Consider the following 19,604-nt stretch of genomic DNA (forward strand, 5'->3'; position numbering starts at 1 on the left):
TAGAAAGACAGGAAAGGGACTATATAATAGATACATTTATAGAAAGATGGCAACCCAGGAGCAGTTTATTTGCACCAAAAACAGAGGTGTGGTCTCTTTAGCTCAAGTTAAGTTGTTCAAGTTTAGTCAGAAGGCCATAACGTGTAGTTGGAAATAAAGACGTGAAGTGTGATGAATATGTGATGAATGCTGCCACCTAAAGGACAAAGGCATGTGATGCACCTATGATGTAGACTTACAGTCCATTTCTTCTGAGAAGATTCACCTCTGATGATTGCTGACGTGAGTTGAGGACTCCAGGATTGCTTCATGCAAACACGAGAGCCTTTACAGAATCAGCAGGTAGTCCAAGAGGGGTACAAGTTAAAAAAAATTAGTTTTCAAATTTCAAGTTTCTTGTCATGTCTGCTCAAATTCTTACTTGCATGTCTTCTCAGAACAGTTTCAATAACACAATAGCAAAAAAGACATATGCACTCAAAAAATATATAGGGTGCAACATACTGTGCCATGTAAAAGTATGTACCCTTTCCTGATCCCCACTATTTTTGTTTTTTTGTAACACATAATTGTTTCAGATCCCTAAAACTAAAGGTAACCTGAGTAAACACAATGCATGGTTTTTAAATGATCATTTGATTTATCGAATGAACAAACTTCACCAACACCTATATAACCTGAGTGAAAAAGTAATTGCCTCCTTAATCACTCAGTCAACCAATGAATCAAATGGAAATGATGAGTTAAATTAGATTGGACACACCCAAGGAAATCACAAAGGGGGCAAATACGTTTTCACTTCACTGTGTACAGTAAAGAGCATTTATAGGGTCATTAGCTGTGCTAACCATCTATGACAGGTACAGGGTGAGGCACAAATGACGGACGTCTTTGAAATGGCTAGAACTCACCACTAGGTGGAGTGACAGATGTGCGGTAGGTGGCGTTAGGTTCATGAAGTCTTAGCATTTTTTTATTTTCTTTTTAGTTGAAACCATGGAGCTGTGGACGATAGAACACCGTGTTTTGGCGTACGACTATTTTGTCAAGAACAATCAATCTGTTACCGTAGTTCAGCGTGAGTTTCGTTGCCATTTTAATATCCACAGAAATAAAGCTGTTCCCGCTCGTAACACGATCCTACGTTGGGTTAAAGCACTTCGTACACGAGGTACACTAATGAACAAAAGACCCGGGGCTACGAACGGCACGTACCCTGAAAATGTGGAAAGCGTACGACTAACCCTGCTGCGCAGTCCAAGGCGATCTGCTCGGAAGCATTCATCTGAACTTGGCCTCAGTAATCGTTCGGTAAGACGTATTTTGCATTTAGACCTGCATTTCCCTCTCTACAAATTGTCAAATGCTATTTCAATATGAACTCAAATCTTTCAATAAATTTGTTTGTAAGAAAAAATTTACAATTTTGTGATTTTGTAAAAAACTTTGTCCTTTCTGCCTCACCCTGCACATAGACCTCAGCGTTAATGTTTAAGGTGCACCATCTATTGGAATATTTTTGTAATGCATGTAGTAATCAAATTAATTGAGTTTGTCATTCCAACAGATGGCACATCACAAACATTTGTAGTAATAAAATGCATTGCTGCAAATGTTTGTGATGTGCCATCTTCCTGAATGACAAATTCAATGCATTTTATTACTACAAATGTTTGTGATGTGCCATCTGCTGGAGTGACAGTTGCATTGTATATGTCTTTGCTATATGCCATTTGGTTTGGGATTTGTAAAAGCCGTGTTAATGTTTGTGATGCACCATCTGTTGGAATGATAGAGACGTAGCAACCGGATGGACACGCAGATACTTCTAAATTTTTAACTCTTTGAGTGCTGAATATTTTTTCGGGGATCCAGCAAGAACACGCAGCAGAGCAGCTGTCGGCCACCGGAGTGGTCTTCATGGAGGCACCGTTCACCGGAGCTAAAGGCGAATCTGGCAAGAGACCAAAGCGAAATACTCTATGGAGAGTCTTTTGCATATTATTGCTAAATCGGGCTCTGACTTATTGCATTCCAATTTTGAGGCAAGTGATCTGGAGGTCGAAAATGAAAATGATGTTGAATCATCAGCTGATCGTAGTGCAGAATGCGTTTGTGTAGCGGCCAGCAGCTGTTTGAAGACACTAATATGTTGTAAGTCGACACCCGCCTCGAAAGAGTTAAGGAACTTTTATTCGTAGCCCCAGATCCTTTGTTACGTAGATCCACACAGTGTCCTTCACCCCAGCTAATGATCTTGTTCTCTTATCTCTGCACTCACCAGGCTCTGCTCCACATCTCCTCTTTATTCATTTATACACCAGGATAGGGCAAATACTAAATACAGGCAAGAGGAGCGGGTGCTAAACTTTTTATTCACACTTTGTTGATCTTAAAATTCCAAAAGATTCATAATGTACTAAAAAATTAAAAAGGAAATAAAAAAAGTTCAATAGAATATTTCAGGACCTGTCATAGGTGATGCTGGCCGACGCACTCGTTGTGTGTCTCTTTGAGTCTTCTTGGTTCTCCCTTCCTCTTCTCCTCCATCCTGGTTTTCCTCCTTGAAAGCTGACCTTTTAAAGGCTATCATGGCCGAGGTGACCTAAAAATCACATTCTGACCATTCAGAGCATACATGAAGGTAATCAGATGTTCAAGAGATTTGCTCTTAAGTGTGTGGAAAGCCCAGAAAAAGGGACCTGTTTTACTAGACCTGTCTGTCTGTCTGTCTGTCTGCTCTTCCGACTGCAGACAAACCCCCTCTCTGTTAAATGCCCGCCCCCCCGATCCCCCCATCCCCAGTCACTGCCTGTACTAACACTTTCCATTTCTATGTTTAGATAAGCTGCTTTCAAGTCGGAGAAAAGTGCGCTTCCAGTTTAAGCCTACCATTAATATCGTCTGTAGTCCTTCTTAACACTTTAAAGCACATGAAATTAGACCAAAAAACAAAATCATCGCCCTCTTCCTCTTCTTACTGTAACCTTAGAGCCTGCGGATAGCAACTGTCTCGGGATCTGCTGGTGTGAGTCTTAATGGTGGGACAAGCGGCTGTGCTGAGGCCTTTGACACTCCTGTTGGCCTTCCTATGGCAGTGTGTCTTATGTGTGGGCTGAACAGAAGGCATCTGTCGTGCCACCTTCACAACCCTCTGTCCTGCCGTGCGGGTGCCCACCAGGTTGTTACACAGCCGATGGTAGCGGGCTCTACTGTACACCCGTAGAAGCTAAAAAGAACAGGTAGAGAAAGCCAAGCTGCCCAATGCCAGCTGGCAGACCTCAGCAAACGGCTCCCTGCAATAAAGAGACACACGGGCACCGCTCAGCCATTACACACTCGTATGTCCCGCCTCGTGTCCCTTTTGAAGCTGCCTTCTCTCTTTTCTTGGACGTCCCAAAAACGACATCAGTGTACTGCGAGGTCGACAGCCATTTAGAGAGGAAACAGAATCGGGGGGAGGAAACCCACCAAGAAGTCAAAATGCACAGAGAGGTCATACTGGGAAGATGACAACCCAGTAACAAAACTCGGTACGTGTAGCCAGAACTGTAGTGGAAAGTCATAAGCCAAAAAAAGAAAGGTGCGGAGCCAAGAAAGACGAGACGTAATGTGTAATCAGAGGACAGAAGAGGAGGTCGATTGAACAAACACAGAATATGTTATGGAGGAAAATTTCTGAATGTGATTTATGTGGGGAAGGATCACAAAAAAAAAAAAGGGAGCAATCAAAAATGACACAGAGATTCCTAGCACAAGATGAAGGTCTGATGATCTCATCGCCAAGAGGGATTGAAAAGCAGCCCGTTCATTTAACGTCCTTGGCGTTAACGTTTACCCCCGAAAAATGAGAAGTGTTTCCATGTTATTACGTGTAACAGAAACAGGTGAATACCAAAATGGCCAGCTAAATACCGTAGGGGTGGTGTGTCAGATGTCCAGTGCCATACTGATACAGACTTCGTACATGTCCTTCATGTGACAGTCACCAAGGCCCAGCCTGATGCCACAAACGGTACAGTAGATTTGGTTTACTTTGCGCACTTTTCTTATATTTTTTTCTGTTTTCTGTGCATGAGAGGGTAGAGTGGCAGTGCCTGATCTGAACAATCGACGTCCCCCTTGTGTTATTTTTAGCTACCACAACTCAAGGCTTAACGACACGAACATGGACAGCTGCTGCATTTTGTGAACAGTGTGCAGGGGGCTAACGTCTTTCTTGTCCTTTCACCCAATCGCAGTCTTTTTGCACTTTTGCCACACTGAAGCGTCATACGACTGCATTTACGGGCATATGTGTATCAGCTTGTGGCCTGTAGGGGGTGCTGCTGAGCCCCGACACAATAGCATCACAACAGTCCCAGTTCAAAGAAAGTGTTTTTAATTGAAACAGTACCTTCGTACAGTACCTTCGTACAGGCTTCTTGTGTTTTGTTTTTGTTTGTTTTTTTTCTCCACCTCCACACCCAACTCCACCTTCTCCTGAGTCAATGGGGGGGCTCCCTTTTAACTACAGACCCAGAAAGTACTTCCAGTGCTTAATCTATTGCTTCCAGGAAGCACTTCTGGGTCAGGCAGGACCACCATGGTCCTTGAAACATTAGTATCCAAGAGCTCCCCCGGCAGCCCTCACAAAACCTAACAGGGTAGGCTCATGTGACCACAGCTCCCATAATGCCCTGCAGATGTCCATACTGGGGCTTGCCAGACAGAATGTTACCACCCAGTGTACAGGGGTCGACCTTACTCTTATTCTATGTTAATCAATGTTGACTTATGTTTATTTTTTATTGTGTCTTCTATTTTTCTATTCATTTTGTAAAGCACTTTGAGCTACATTTTTTTTTGTATGAATATGTGCTATATAAATAAATGTTGATTGATTGACCACTGTGCACTCCATCCCAGATGCCATCCAGTTGTTGTAAGGCCGTCACTCCAGATGTAGCCGCTGTAACATCCTTCCACATCCACGTCCTGGCATGGAAAGGAGATATCACTCCCTCCCTGGCCTTCCATTATCAAGGTCATCTTGGTGCGGTGTACATACCGACTGGGATGCTGGTTCAACTGTCACACGGTCCCAGTTCAGATTGTCACCACTACTGCTTGATTCAACCAATGGTTCACTTTCAGTTTGTTCTAATACTACCGTTGTGTATTTCGGCTAAAGGCTCGGCCCCACTCATGTCTATTGATGAGTCACCATAGAGCAATAACCAACCAGCCATTATCCAACCCGCTATATCCTAACTACAGGGTCACGGGGGTCTGCTGGAGCCAATCCCAGCCAACACAGGGCGCAAGGCAGGAAACAAACCCCGGGCAGGGTGCCAGCCCACCGCAGGGCACACACACACACACACACACACTAGGGACAATTTAGGATCACCGATCCACCTAACCTGCATGTCTTTGGACTGTAGGAGGAAACCCACGCAGACACGGGGAGAACATGCAAACTCCACACAGAGGACCTGGGATGTGAGCCCAAGTCTTCTAACTGCGAGGCAGCAACGCTACACACTGCGCCACTGAGCCGCCCCCATAGAGCAATATTCATGATCTATTTCTTTGCAGCACAATGTTATTCTATCCACTAGGTAGCAACAGCATGCTGTCCCGAAAGTTCATGAGGGCTTAACACATTACGTCGAATCATAACATCTTAAAACAAGAGACGCTCGGGGTTAACCATTCTTATATAGAATTCTGAGCCCAAGAGACACTCGGGGTTAACACCAGGGAAGTTAAGCTAAGCTTCGGTGCCAATTAGCAGGATTTCAGCTTTGTTGCCGTTTCATTTCAAAGAGTTCTGTGTCATCCAGGTTTTAATTTCACTGAAGAAGCTTTGATGAACACTCACTTTTAACACTGAAGCAGACTGGAGTGTCATCCACATAAAATGATAACCCATAAGAACACAAGAAGGCTGACAAATGACAGGAGACCATCACTCCATCGAGCTTGCTTGTTCAGCTAATGGCTAAGCGGTCCCAGTGTCACTACTTAAAGGTTCTCAAGCACTCAGCTTCAGCTACGTGAATCGGCAGATTATTCCAGATTCTCAAAACCCTTTTCATAGTCCAAAGAATCCAAATCCCAAAACTACAAATATGGCCAAGGGGAAATCTGTAGACACAGAAGAGCTGAGGACAGAGCCTTGAGGAACTCCTGGCATGACCAGCGCTGACTTGGACCTGCGGTGGCCAAAACTATCAAACACCTGCCCGTGTCAGACAGGACTTAAACCAGTGGCGGAGAGTTCCAGAGATACCCAGAATGTTCTCTGTTCTGGACAGTAGCATATCGTGCTTGACAGGATCAAACGCTATGAAATCATTGTGTAACATGCTGGAGTAAAACACGGGGCACAATGCTAACGTGAACAAACAACGTGGACAACCTTCAGGAGGTTGATGTCTGTGCGCTCCTATGTAACAGGCTGTACTGTAAATCCTGGAGACCACTTTCATTGGGGAGAGAAAGACAGGGCTGTATGGTTGTGCGCTTTGTACTTTCAGCTGAGCTGTCACTGGTCATCACCTCTCTCTCACACACAGAAGTCCACCGCTACAACTTGTGACAGAATCTGACGAGTTAGACTTTGGCATAGTACACAACTGGCATCCGTCGACAACTGAAAATCACTGAACAAAGTCGTGTGGTGAGATGGAGGCTCAAGACGCTCTTCTTCACCCCCAGGCCTTAGGCAGTCCACCGGTAGTGACCCTGTCCTGTACTTCCTCCACGGTTCATTCTCCATGATCCCGGGACGAGAGCCGCGCCCAGCAGACACATTCCCAGCTGGCCTCAAGCTCTGTGCCAGAATCCTGCGCTGTGCCTGATGGGTTTGATTGCAGGGTGACGTCCCAGGCTCAGCAAGTGAGTTCTTCAATGAGGTCTGCCTTCATCTCTTTCAAGCCACCCATGGCTTCGGCCCAGAGTGCAGGCAAACCCCAAATGAGTGGAGAAGGAGGACGGAGCCGTTGCCAGAGCATGGCGTTGGAATATCTGAGTAGAAATGATAACAGCCTGCCTTCCGCACCAAAGCGCTCCTCTACCGCAGAGCATAATAAACAAGAAACCTCAGGAATTCGTTGTCAGGCTTCCCTGGGCGCTTGGCAGCAACGTTTAAAAAGAGGCGCAAATCACTCTAATTACAGTGCAGGCTTGTAAATTACATACCTTTTTTTTTCTTACCCCCTTCTCTGGGACTCAGAGTTGCGGTCGAAAGGGAATTTGTATTTCAAAGGGAGCTATAAAGCCGTGGCCCACCCACCTGCTAGCATTTCTTTTATTTTCTCCCAGCAGTTTTTTGTGCCCGTGCTCCCTTACACGAGCACATGTGCGGCGTCTCCGCATACTTGTGTGTTTGCTCATCAAAGGCGCCGCACAACAGGCAGGTGGTGGTGAGGGCCGGTGAGTCACGCCGTGTCATGCTGTGCAGGTGATTCGTGGTGACAGATGTCCATAATGTCTAACGCTGGCATCAACGGGACTGTTGCGGTTTTTTAAACTGTTCTTTTAAAGTTTAGGGCTAAATGTGACACGAACTAGTGAGTTCCTAAGCATAAAGAACAGTAGCAAACAGCCCCATGAGTGGAAGATAGATAGCTAGAGTGAAAGGCACTATATAACAGATAGATAGATAGATAGATAGATAGATAGATAGATAGATAGATAGAGTGAAAGGCACTATATAACAGATAGATGTGAAAGGCAATATAGTGTGGCAGACAGCCGGGTCCCATGCCCGGCAGGGATGCCCCTGCTGCATCTGTTCCGGGGGAGCAACCACAGGCAGCTCAATACCTCCCCCGGGACGCTTGGTGGCAGCCTCCCTGGCACACAGTGATTCCCCAACCTGTCGCATGGCTCCATGGGAGATGGAGTCTTACACAGCCTGGTTGAGGGCTCGGATGGCCGCTAGGGGGAGCTGCATGGAGTCAGCAGCCCAGCTGGACGAATCTTCAGCCCCACCCGGAAGTGCAATCAGGACCAGGTGGTCAAGCACCTGGAATGCTTCCGGGTGGGCTATAAAAAGGGCCGAGTCGGGAGGAGGAGTGGTGGTAAAAGGAGAAAACTGTTGGTGTGTTGGAATAGTGCTTTTAGGACTGTGTATTGCCTGTGGGTCACGGGGAAGACGTGTTCTCGGGTGAAGGGAATAAAAGTCTTGTTTTGTTTCATACGGGCCTCTGTGTCTATCTGTGTCGGGTCAGACGCCTAAATAGCGCCTTTGTTACGATAGATAGAGAGATACTTTGTGAAAGGCAATATAGATAGATAGATACTTTTTTAATCCCAAAGGGAAATTCATATACTCCAGCAGCAGCATACTGATAATAAACAATATTAACTAAAGAGCAATAAAAGCGCAGTGCAAGTTAAAAAATGAAAGGTGGAGAATGTGAGGCGGGTATAACCGTCTATAATCTTGTGTAGTGTTAACGTTTACATCCCGCCCCATCCATCACCTTTCAGCTGGAAGGGGCAAACAAAGTATCTTGATAAATTAAAATATTTATTTCTCAGAAATGCCGTGAGCACAAAAGAAGTTGTCTGCACTAGACAATTCAGTAGCAGGCAAGTCCAGGAAGAATGACCAGAGAGGCGGCAAAAATGTCACATAATCCAGGAATCCACAAAAGCACAGGGAAAAAAATTAACACTACAATTCCTGAAGCCTACGGAAAAACTTGTAATCCCGGCCCACCTTCAATCCCTTCACACCTCTCCAGCAGCGTCTTTTGTGTTGTAAATGTGTCGATCAGCACAAGCAGCAAGCAGCCTGCTCTACCACCCTGATCCCCGCCTTGACGGAGCTCAACTCTCCCAGCTCAAGCCAAGGTCTCCTTATCTGCGTGTGAGATGTGGTGCCAGGTGTTGTATCCGGTAAATAATACAGTATATCGTGTGGACATTAGAGGGCGCGTGAAACAGACAGATGCTCTGGACACAAGTGTCAAAGCACTAAGCAGATTTTTAATCTTTTCTTTAGTAATAATGCCTTCAAAGCACCACATCTATCAACCACACCACAAATCAATACAATAATTTTCCTCCTCTCCTCCCAGCAAGCTCTGTCACACTCCCTCTCAACTCCGGCTCTCTTGCTGGGTCTCCACTTGTCCTTTATGTAGTCCTTGACCCGGAAGTGCTTCTGTCCTTCCGTCCCCATGGCTTGGGAGTACTTCTAGGCTATATGGGAAACAAAAATCCCCGTGTCTCCCTGCAGCAGCACTCACAGTACCGAGCAGGGCTGTGAAGCTGAACTCCATCTCCCATAGTGCCCTGCAGGAATCTGGAGCACTGCTAAGCTGCAAGGAAGTCGCCATCTAGCGTCCTGGGTGTGTCGGCCAGGTTGAGCTATCGGCCGTCCATCACAATTGTTATTTGGAATCCATGCATTTCAGGTGTGTTCCATGTCTACAAAGATCTGGGCAAGAGTAGGATGATGGGAAATAAATGTGAGAAATGCAAGAAATGTTGAACACGTACCTAAAGCAGAAACTTTTTCCATGTTATGCTAATATAACTAATAGATGCACTCAGTATGTGTGTCTCGGGAACTGCAGGTCTGACGTTGTGGTCAGCAGCACAGGAGCACCTCAAGGGACTCTACCTTCTCTGGTCCTGTTTAGTCAACATACATCGGACTTCAAATATGACTCGGAGTCCTGCCACGTGCAAAAGTTCACTAACGACACTGCTATGGTGGGCTGCATCAGGAGTGGGCAGGAGGAGGAGTATAGGAACCTAATCAAGGACTTTGTTAAATGGTGCGACTCAAACCACTTACACCTGAACACCAGCAAGACCAAGGAACTGGTGGTGGATTTTAGGAGGTCCTGGCCCCTCATTGACCCCGTGATCATCACAGGTGACTGTTAAGAGGGTGCAGACCTATAAATACCTGGGAGTGCAGCTGGATGATAAATTGGACTGGACTGCCAATACTGATGATCTGTGTAAGAGAGGACAGAGACGACTATACTTGATTAGAAGGCTGGCGTCCTTCAACATCTGCAATAAGATGCTGCAGATGTTCTACCAGATGGTTGTGGCGAGTGTCCTCTTCTACACGGTGGTGTGCTGGGGAGGCAGCATAAAGAAGAGGGACAAACTGGTGAGGAAGGCAGGCTCTATTGTAGGCACGGAGCTGCACAGTTTGACATTCGTGGCAGAGCGACGGGCGCTGAGCAGACTCCTGTCAATCATGGAGAATCCACTGAACAGGATCATCTCCAGACAGAGGAGCAGCTTCAGCGACAGACTGCTGTCACCATCCTGCTCCACTGACAGACTGAGGAGACCCCACACTATGTGACTCTTCAATTCCACCCGGGGGGGTAAACGTTAACATTATACAAAGTTATTGTCTGTTTTTACCTGCATTTTTATTACTCTTTAATTTAATATTGTTTTTGTATCGGTATGCTGCTGCTGGATTATGTGAATTTCCCCTTGGGATTAATAAAGTATCTATCTACCTATCTATCTATCTATCTATCTATCTATCTATCTATCTATCTATCTATCTATCTATCTATCTATCTATCTATCTATCTATCTATCTATCTATCTAATGACATCAAGTGTATAATGAGTGAATTATCCAAATCAAATCAAACATGTGCTTGTATTCAAGAATATAACCAAAGAAAAAATAAAAACATTTGATTTGAGTTAAAATGTCAATCGACAGGAAGTTTACACGTATTCTTGAATGGTGCAGAGCTAAGACCTCCTGCCGTATAACCCAAAGGTCCCGGGTTCAAGACCTGGTGCTCCCCGTTTTGAGTAGTGAGGTGCTATTATTAATATTCTTATTTCTACAATTTAATAAAAACATGCATTTGATTTGAGTCTGTAACACCCGGTGTAAGTTTTGGCTGCTTGTAAAAGTTAGCGCTTGTTTTTTTATTATTCAGTTTCATTCTCTCAGTGACATTCGTGCGGTACAATGAACTTGCCTCTCGCTCTCTGAGTTGATGCCATTTATCTCCATTCTTTTCACAAGAGCAGCCCTGTGGCTGATGCCTGCCCAGAACTATTTGTGGGACCGTAAATCAAAGATACGATGTCCCATGACCACTATCAGACTGGACAAAGGCAGCACCGTAACAGCAGACAGCTTCTTCACAGCGCTTCCACCAGCTAATAGATGACGGCAGTGCAACACAACTCAGCTTGGCACCATAAAGTAAAATGGCACTTCCACCTGCAGCTAAAGTCACTTCAGTACGCGAGCAGTTCGCCACACTAGTGTTTAGCTCTGACAGCACCGTGCTGAGTGTACAGTTAGGTCCATAAATATTTGGACAGAGACAACTTTTTTCTCATTTTGGTTCTGTACATTACCACAATGAATTTTAAATGAAACAACTCAGATGACGTTGAAGTGCAGACTTTCAGCTTTAATTCAGTGGGTTGAACAAAACGATTGCATAAAAATGTGAGGCAACTAAAGCATTTTTGAACACAATCCCTTCATTTCAGGGCTCAAAAGTAATTGGACAAATTAAATAACTGGAAATCAAACGTTCATTTCTAATACTTGGTTGCCCCCTACATGTTGCTGGCCCACTTACCAGGGAAAGCAGCAGATGTGACTTGTCCCAAGTCTGAACACTCTGGTGACGTCAAGGTGACACACCTCTTGGACTCTTTAATGTGGTGTGCAGCTCTCACGGTAAGAGAAGGGTCTGGCTGCACACCTCCAATGAGAGACCCCTCTGTGACATCATTCAGGGACCTGTGACTGGAGGTGTGAAGTGGAGAGTCTTGGCACCTGTGCCTCTCGGTGGGTCCACAGGTCTGACATGTTGGTTCACAGGGTAAATGTATGTGCATGTAAACACAAATATGGATGTCGAGTACTTAAGTGTAGCTCTGTTTCACTAGTAAAGCCTGATGTCACGGATATAGAGAAGCAGAAGCGTTTGACACTGAATGGCCCTTTGATTGCATTCTGTTTGCAGATGACTAATGTGTAGCTGTAACTTTTACACCATTGTTTTATGTTAATGTTACTGTCATGTATTATGTGCTTAGTCTGTCATGCCTTGGTGATGTTCTATGTGTTTTGTGGGTGGTTCCCCAAGAGGCGGGGCCACCTGCCAATCATCATCAAGAATTGCCCTCCACCCTTTAAATCTGGAGGGCCTCCCACAGTTCCCAGCAGTTCATTTTGAATGTGCTTGGGGCTTTTGCTGTGCTTTTAAAAATTTCTGGATTTTTTTTACCCTCTCTTGCTCTATTTGTTTGGCTGTTCTTTAGATTTGTAATTGAGGGCTTGGTTTGCTCGGGTCGCCTTCTGTTGTAGGCAACTCCATTTTACTCTTCGGAGCCTCACAGTATTACAGAGCATCGCTTTTTATTTTTATAAAGTTGGTATGTTTATCTCGTTGCAGTTTGGTGGTGTAGCCCCCTCTAGTGGACATTTTTGGGACTTTGTGCTTTGCCACTCCCAGGCCTGACAATTGAAACGCATTACACTTGTGGTGCAATATGTTTGCATTGCACAGCGATGACCCTCAATCTATGGACATGAATTAAAATGCAGTACAATTTTATATTGCGTTTTAAACTGACATGAAAATGACATGCTGTATTGAAAAGCAGTCAACCATTTGTCTGGAAAAAACATGAAAAACATACCAAAATGAAAAGCACCCCGTGCATATGCATTGCATTGTGATGTAATTAACACGTTGGATTGCATTTCATCTTGACACCATTTGGCTGATCAGTGGCCCGATTGGTTACTCCGTACACAAATATCCATCACTTATTATTAAGTCCACCTTTTAACAGTAATGTCCTTTAGCGGCCCTTCCTTCCTTCATTAGCTGCTCAGGGTGTAGTGCGTTTACTTGGTTTGATATCAAGTTCATCCACACTGCGCCCTTCTCTTCTCAGCTCACCCATGGGGTCCTGTCATGCAGCAGGCCCTTAGCTTCCTCTGTTTGTCTCTGTATCCTCAGTCTTCATAAGAATGGAGCTTTGTGTGAAGCAACAAGACCACTCAGCTTTGCTTTTGCCTTCCATAATCGCCACAGACCCCGAGTCAGCTGTCATGGTGCTCCCGTGGGTCCAACGCGCCTCTCTCAGTACCCAAGATGAATTAATGACACACAAGAGCCTGTCGTGTTCAACGTAATCAATAGAATTAGGCAAGCGCAGTCCTCACTAATTCTCACAAAAGAAACCGTTTCTTATTTATGGATACTTCACAATGGGATGTATAATAGCCAAGGGAGACAATAAGGGCAGCCAGGAAGTGGCAGGGTCTCCTCCACGTTGGGTCTTGCTGTGCGGTTTGCTGGGAGTCTAATGGCTGTTATCGTATTTAACGCTGCTTCTGTCATCGTGAATGGCAGCGTGTCAGTCCCTTAATGCAGGTTATCACATGGAGTGCAGTGACATTCTTATTTCTGGTATCCAAGATTACATAAAAAATTGTTCTCCATTATTGTGTGCATTCTTGTGTTATTTGCTGATTTAACAGAATCTTTGCTTTGTCCTCTGGTTTAGAGCTTTGCTTAGGACCCTCAGCTCAGCTCGAAAGATAGGATGGGCTTTTGGTTAAAGAACGTCGGCTTGGCTTTCGGTAACGTTTTATTTTGTGGTCATGCACAGACAATAGCAGGCCAATGAGATTCTAGCATCAGTGAGGCTTTGATTTGTGATACGTCCAAAAATTCCCCCGCGGTCCTCAGGTGGTCACAGTAAGTGAGTGTTGGGACTCTAAAGTGTCATGTTTTATCGTGTGTGAGTGTTTATCACTGCTGCACCTCATCCAGCCTCAAGCTGCTCAGGGTCTTATTTACGAGTGACAGCGAGATTGAGCGGCCAACTAGAGCGGCGTCCATAGTCATGTGGACTGTGTACTGGTCCGCCATGGTGACGAGATTTGAGCTGAAAGGCAACACGCTCGATTTGTCGGTCAATCTACACTGCTACCCTCACCGATGGCCACAAGCTTTAGGCAGTGACTGAATGAATGAGATCACGAGCATCACCTGTTGCACTTGCTACCTTGACACACTCCACAGTTCACAAGTTTCCAGTGCATCAAAATTGTCCCCCATGGAGTCTCCAAAATGGCAAAGAGTGTTGGTGGTGGATCTCATGGGGTCTCCCTCCAGCGTGCTCAACACAGGGTCCGTCAAGCCTACCAGTTACTGCTGGCACTCTACCATTTCAGTACCAGTGTATCACACAAATCCTGAGTGTGTTTATGTGTCTGCTGCGATGGACGGGTGTCACGTCCACAGTTGGTCCCTGCCTGGGGTCAGTGCTGCTGGGCTAAGATCCACCCCTGGGACCTTAAATTGAGTTTAGCAGGTTAGACGACGCATGTATTTCAGTGACGTGTCTACAGAGATGTGCTTTTCATTTGGCTAAATGACGAATGTCTTGAAGGGAAATAAAATGGCCCACTTCTGCCTTTATAGAACATTAAAAGGCTGTAATGATCTGGAAGACACGCCAAAATCTTATTAAGGCCAATTTCATCAAGCGTAGCGCCCAAGCTCCTGCTGGGCTTTCTTTCAGATTGTTTTAGCAGCTTTTCTGTATTGCAGCAGTTTTGCCTTCTGTCCCATGCGGCTCGTGCCAAAAGCTGTAAAGACACGTTCACTTCGGAGTGGGCGGCTCAAGGGGATGCCGCGTGAAGCCTGCCAGACTTTGAGACGCTTTACAAATATAACATTTACGCACGCTGAGATGGAGCTGACTTTATTACATCCATATAAACTGGAGCCTGTGCCAGGGCACATCTCCTCATTCGCACTAAGCAGACCGTCATCTGCCACTCAGTGCCCGCCGGGAGAGGAGGGGGGGACCTCGGCCAAGTGCCGCCTGAGAGTCGGGTTCTGATTTATTTCATGAAGGCAGTCTGAGCCTCGAGTCACTAGAAATGACAAAGTGCTCTGTTTGGCCCTCATGTTGCACTCATGTGATTCGTACCACGCGCCATTCTATTTTGTGCTGCTTGCCAACAGCTGGTGACTATGTAACATCGACTCTTTAATGCTGACGCCCTTGACCGTCTAAATAAGCACATTCATAACTGCCAGCCTCCTCTTTGTGCTTTGCACCGCTGGCTTGGTTTGGTCCCCTGGACCTCTGCAGTTACTCTCCTGTCTTATAACATCTCTGTTTGATCAGGGGCCAAGTGGCACCTCTGCTCTGACAAAGAAGTCCTTGGTGTTCCAGCTGAAGTGTGAGGGCAACTGAATAGCCAAGAGTATTGATTATTTCTAACGACAGAAAACGTGTGCCGTGAACTTGCACATGAAACACCTCGCCAAAGCTCTCCATTCAGCAGATGCTGCAGCGTTACTTATTCCCACTGCTATCCAAAGGGAAGAGCTACAGGGCACATAAGCTGGCATATGGTGGCCTTAGAAGGCTTAGATGGTGTTGCTTTGACATGACACATAAACGTCTGGACTGCAGCTTTCACCTCTCAGACTCTGTGGTCAGAGTTTCTCATTTTACAAGCATTTTAAAGAACCTTGAAATGTCTGATTTATGAGTAGTAGACACGTTGTATTGGTTGTTTGACAACTACATAGAAAGGAAAGGCACTATATAATAGATACGTAGATGGGAAAGGTACTGTATGATAGATAGAAGTGAAAGGCACTATATAATAGATAGAAGTGAAAGGCACTATATAATAGATAGATAGATAGATAGATAGATAGAAGTGAAAGGCACTATATAATACATAGATGTGAAAGGCACTATATAGTAGATATGTAGATGGGAATGGTACTGTATGATAGATAGATAAATTCAACCTGCACTGTTTATCTGTCTGTCTGTCTGTCTATCTATCTAAGTGGCAGCTGGACAGATATTAAAGGCACTATATTTGATATATATGTTGATAGATCTGGGCTGGCTACTCTGAGCAGTTGTTCAAAGCTGATCCTCTGGCTAGGACGTTGGATATCTCGGGGTCCACAGTTCTTGAGGCTGATCCTCCAATTAGCTGTGAACCACCAAATCTCACTGAGATGGCACAGGTGGTGAACCAGCTGAGGGTACAGAAGGCAGCAGGGATCTTTGGTATCCGTGGGTTAACATCTCCAGGCTGGTGGTCGGGCTGTCCCCCTGGCATTGCAAGCCATCTTTGCTTCCATTTGGGAGACTGGCGTTATCCTAACTGACTGGAAAACGGGACTTGTCAGCCTTATCTGGAAAGGGAAGGGTGATCACCTGGATTAGAGCAACTACACATTGATAACACTGCTCTCGGTGCTGGGTGAGGTCCTTGCTAAGGTCGTCCTCCATAGGATCCATGACCACTTGCTCACCCGCCAGTGACCAGAGCAGTCTGCTTTTATGCCTAAGAAGTCTACCATCAACCGCATCCTGAGGGTTCTCATGGAGCACAAGCACGAATATCAGCCGAGTTTCTTTGCAACCTTTGTCAGTTTTTGCAAAGCGTTTGACTCATTTGATTGAGCTGAGCTGAGTGGGACATCTTGAGACTTGGTGGGATCCCCTCAAGGTTGCTGGATATCAATGACCTCTTAGGTCCAGCAGTGTGTCTGTCTGCAGAGAGAGTGTTGATCTCATCAAGAGGTTTACTTACCTGGACAGCAACATTCATGTCTCTGGTGACTCTTCCTATGAAGTCAGTATACCTATTCGGAGAGCATGGGGGGTCATGAGGTCACTGGAAACGGGTGTGTCGCGCTCCCGATATCCATGCAAAAGGACGAAGGTCCAAGTCTTTAAGAGTCCTGGTGCTACCTGTTTTGCTATATGGTTGCAAGACATGGACGCTATCCAGTGACCTGAGATAAAGACTGGACTCCTCTGGTACTGTGTCTCGTCGGAGAATCCTTGAGCACTGCGGGTTTGACTTTGTGTCAAGTGAGTGATTGTTCATGGAGTCCCAAATCAAGCACATTACCTGCATTGTGAGGGAGCGTCAGTTGCAGCACTACGGCCTTGTGGTGTGATTCCCCCAAGTGCTCACAGGATCGTCACTGTTAAGGACCCGAGCAGCTGGACCAGGCCAAGGGGGACGCCATGTAACACCTGGCTGCAGAAGAGAATGGGACTGGGTCTGCTTGGGGGGTTGCTAACTGGGATCCTGAGCTTTTTCATCGTATGGCGGGGCCGCAACATGATATACCAGTGCCTGCTCCCCAACCTGACCTGAAGTGAAAGGTACTCTATGTACTTGGATAGATTTGAAAGGCATTATGAAATATATGGATAGATATTAAAGGCACAGTAGGATAGTTACATATAAAAGTAAAATGCACTGTATACTAGGTAAATGGGTTTGAAAGGCACTATATAATAAATAGAGGTAGACGAATACAAAGTATTATATAATAGGTCAATTAAAAGGTGCTATGTAACAGATAGATAAACGTGAAAGGCACTCTATGATAGATAGATATATGTGAAAGGCACTATATAACAGATAGATAGATAGTGTGATGGACAGCTGGGTCCCATGCCCGGCCGGGACGCCCCTGCTGCATATCTTCCAGGGGAGCAAACATGGACAGCGCAATACCTCCCCCGGGACGCTTGATGGCAGCCCCCCGGGCTGACGGTGATTTCCCAGCCTCCCACCTGGCTCCACAGCCTGGTGGGGAGCTGGGATGGCCACTAGGGGGAGCTGCATGGAGTCAACAGCCCGGCTGGACGAGTCTTAAGCCCCACCCAGAACTGCAATTAGGACCAGGTGGTCAAGCACCAGGAGGAGGACGAAGCTTGAGGAGGAGTGGTGGTGGTAAAGGAGAAAAGAGTGTTTTGGTGTTGTGTTTTGCTTTGGGACTGCGTTGGGCTGTGTGACACGGGGAAGACGCGTCCCACGGCTGAAGAGGAACAATAAAGCCTTTGTTTATTAAGTACGTACCTCTGCGTCAGACTGTGCCAGGTCGGGCACAATAGATAGATTGTTAATCGAAAGAGAAACTGCAGCATTAGAGGCACCAGCACGTGGACAGTACACAGAATATAAAAAATGAAGTAGATAAGTTAAACTCAATATGTCCATAATCTAATTACAATTAACTATAAAAATGGGCGATCAAAATGAAGTCCAGCTAGAACTGTGCGGTGACCTGTGATGGCAGCCAGTGCCCATGAAGTAGTGCAGCTGAATGATTGTTGGTGTTTGCATGTTCTCCACGTGTCTGTGTGACTTTCTTCTCATGTCCCCAGAGACACATCTATAAGACTAATTGGCCGCTTTGTGTGTCTGGGCGTCCTCAGCTGTTTTCTGTGTTGTAGTTGATGCTTCCAGTTTGGGCTCCAGCCTCCTGTGACCCCGAGGTAAATTAAATGGGCTTAAGAATCTGCTGTGATGTCACGTTACGTTATGTCGTGTGGTGATGCACAGTAAGAATAAGGAGGCCTGCTTACAGAAAGCTGGCTGCCCCAGTGGATTTAGGGTTGTCATATTAAAGGGCGTGAGATCCATTAATTTTGTGTTTTATATTTGTAATTAAAGTTTTCACTTTGACTTTTTCTGTCGCTCGGTGTCCAGAAAGCCCAGTTAAACCCTCTGTGATTCAGGTGGTGAACACTTTTTACAGGCACCCTGTGTTGGAATGCCTACTTATTAGAGTGAGTTAGATTGATTAAGCGTGTGTACCTTTATTGTGGGCACGATGCCTTTCATCGTATGGCGCTGAGCTGTCACTTTTCTCCATCAGTGCCTTAATGGTCTGCTGTGCTGGGTTGCCAGTGCCCTGCTGACAGAAGGTGAGGCATCTTTCACGTGCACCATATCTGTAACTCCTGCGTGGTTTTGAGAATTGTGCTTTAAAAGTTTTTTTTTCAAAATGAACCCACACATTGTATTATTTTTTAAGTCATTTTCAATGTGATGTTAACCCTGTGTTTTTCTCTCTTTGTGTCTTTCAGTCTTGGTATCTGGGTAACTGAATGTTAAGGAGCACCCTTAGAGAACGGACACAGATTTGCAATTTTCTTTTTAATTTTGTGGGAAATCGTGAACAAAAAAAAAAAGAAACAAAAATTTTCAAGAGGGAATACAATTTATATTTGTAAGGATGCTGCAACCCGCCTTTTAATGAAAAGATGGAAAAAAACGGAGAAGAGTGAAACTGGAAGAGGAAAAGAGCGAAGCTGCAGGAACACTACCACCCGCGACACGAGCCCACCGTGCCTGTCTTATGAGAAGAGCACTATGTAAGAATAAATTGAAATGAAAGAAGAAGAAGAAGAAGAAAGAAAAAAAAAAAACACAAAACAAGGACTTCAATGTCACTTCTTCCCCGGCCACCATGTCAGGTGCCGCATTGCTCATATATGCAAAACAATAATAAGGCTTTATTTTCTTAAAGTAAAACAGAGAGAGAGAGAGAGAGCGCGTGAGTGAAATGACAACTGTTTGTTATTCCTGCTTTTGACAAAGGGATGGGAAAACAAAACAATACGATCTCGACTCAAACATCAGCATTTCTTAAATTGCATTTTTCCTAGACAATCACGGCGTTACTTTTCAAATTTAAGGGGGGGGTTCAAAAAGCAACCCGCCATAGTACGTACTCAAGTGACTGCTTTGGCTTTAAGTCGTTTTTCTGTCAGCC

General features: G+C 45.3%; 1 protein-coding gene across 7 annotated transcripts in view; it reads left to right on the plus strand.

Moving 5' to 3' along the window:
- Positions 1-19,390, plus strand: part of nfic (nuclear factor I/C) — a 468,411-nt gene extending 449,021 nt beyond the window's left edge. For all 7 annotated transcript variants that reach the window (XM_039767143.1, XM_039767140.1, XM_039767145.1 and 4 more), the window contains one exon: positions 18,916-19,390. In XM_039767143.1, the coding sequence (XP_039623077.1) occupies positions 18,916-18,936 (21 nt within the window). In that variant the 3' untranslated portion in view covers positions 18,937-19,390. The remainder of the gene's footprint in view (positions 1-18,915) is intronic.
- The last annotated feature ends 214 nt before the right edge of the window (positions 19,391-19,604 follow it).

Source organism: Polypterus senegalus, chromosome 10, assembly GCF_016835505.1.
Source record: "Polypterus senegalus isolate Bchr_013 chromosome 10, ASM1683550v1, whole genome shotgun sequence".
Taxonomy (NCBI): Eukaryota; Metazoa; Chordata; class Cladistia; order Polypteriformes; family Polypteridae; genus Polypterus; species Polypterus senegalus.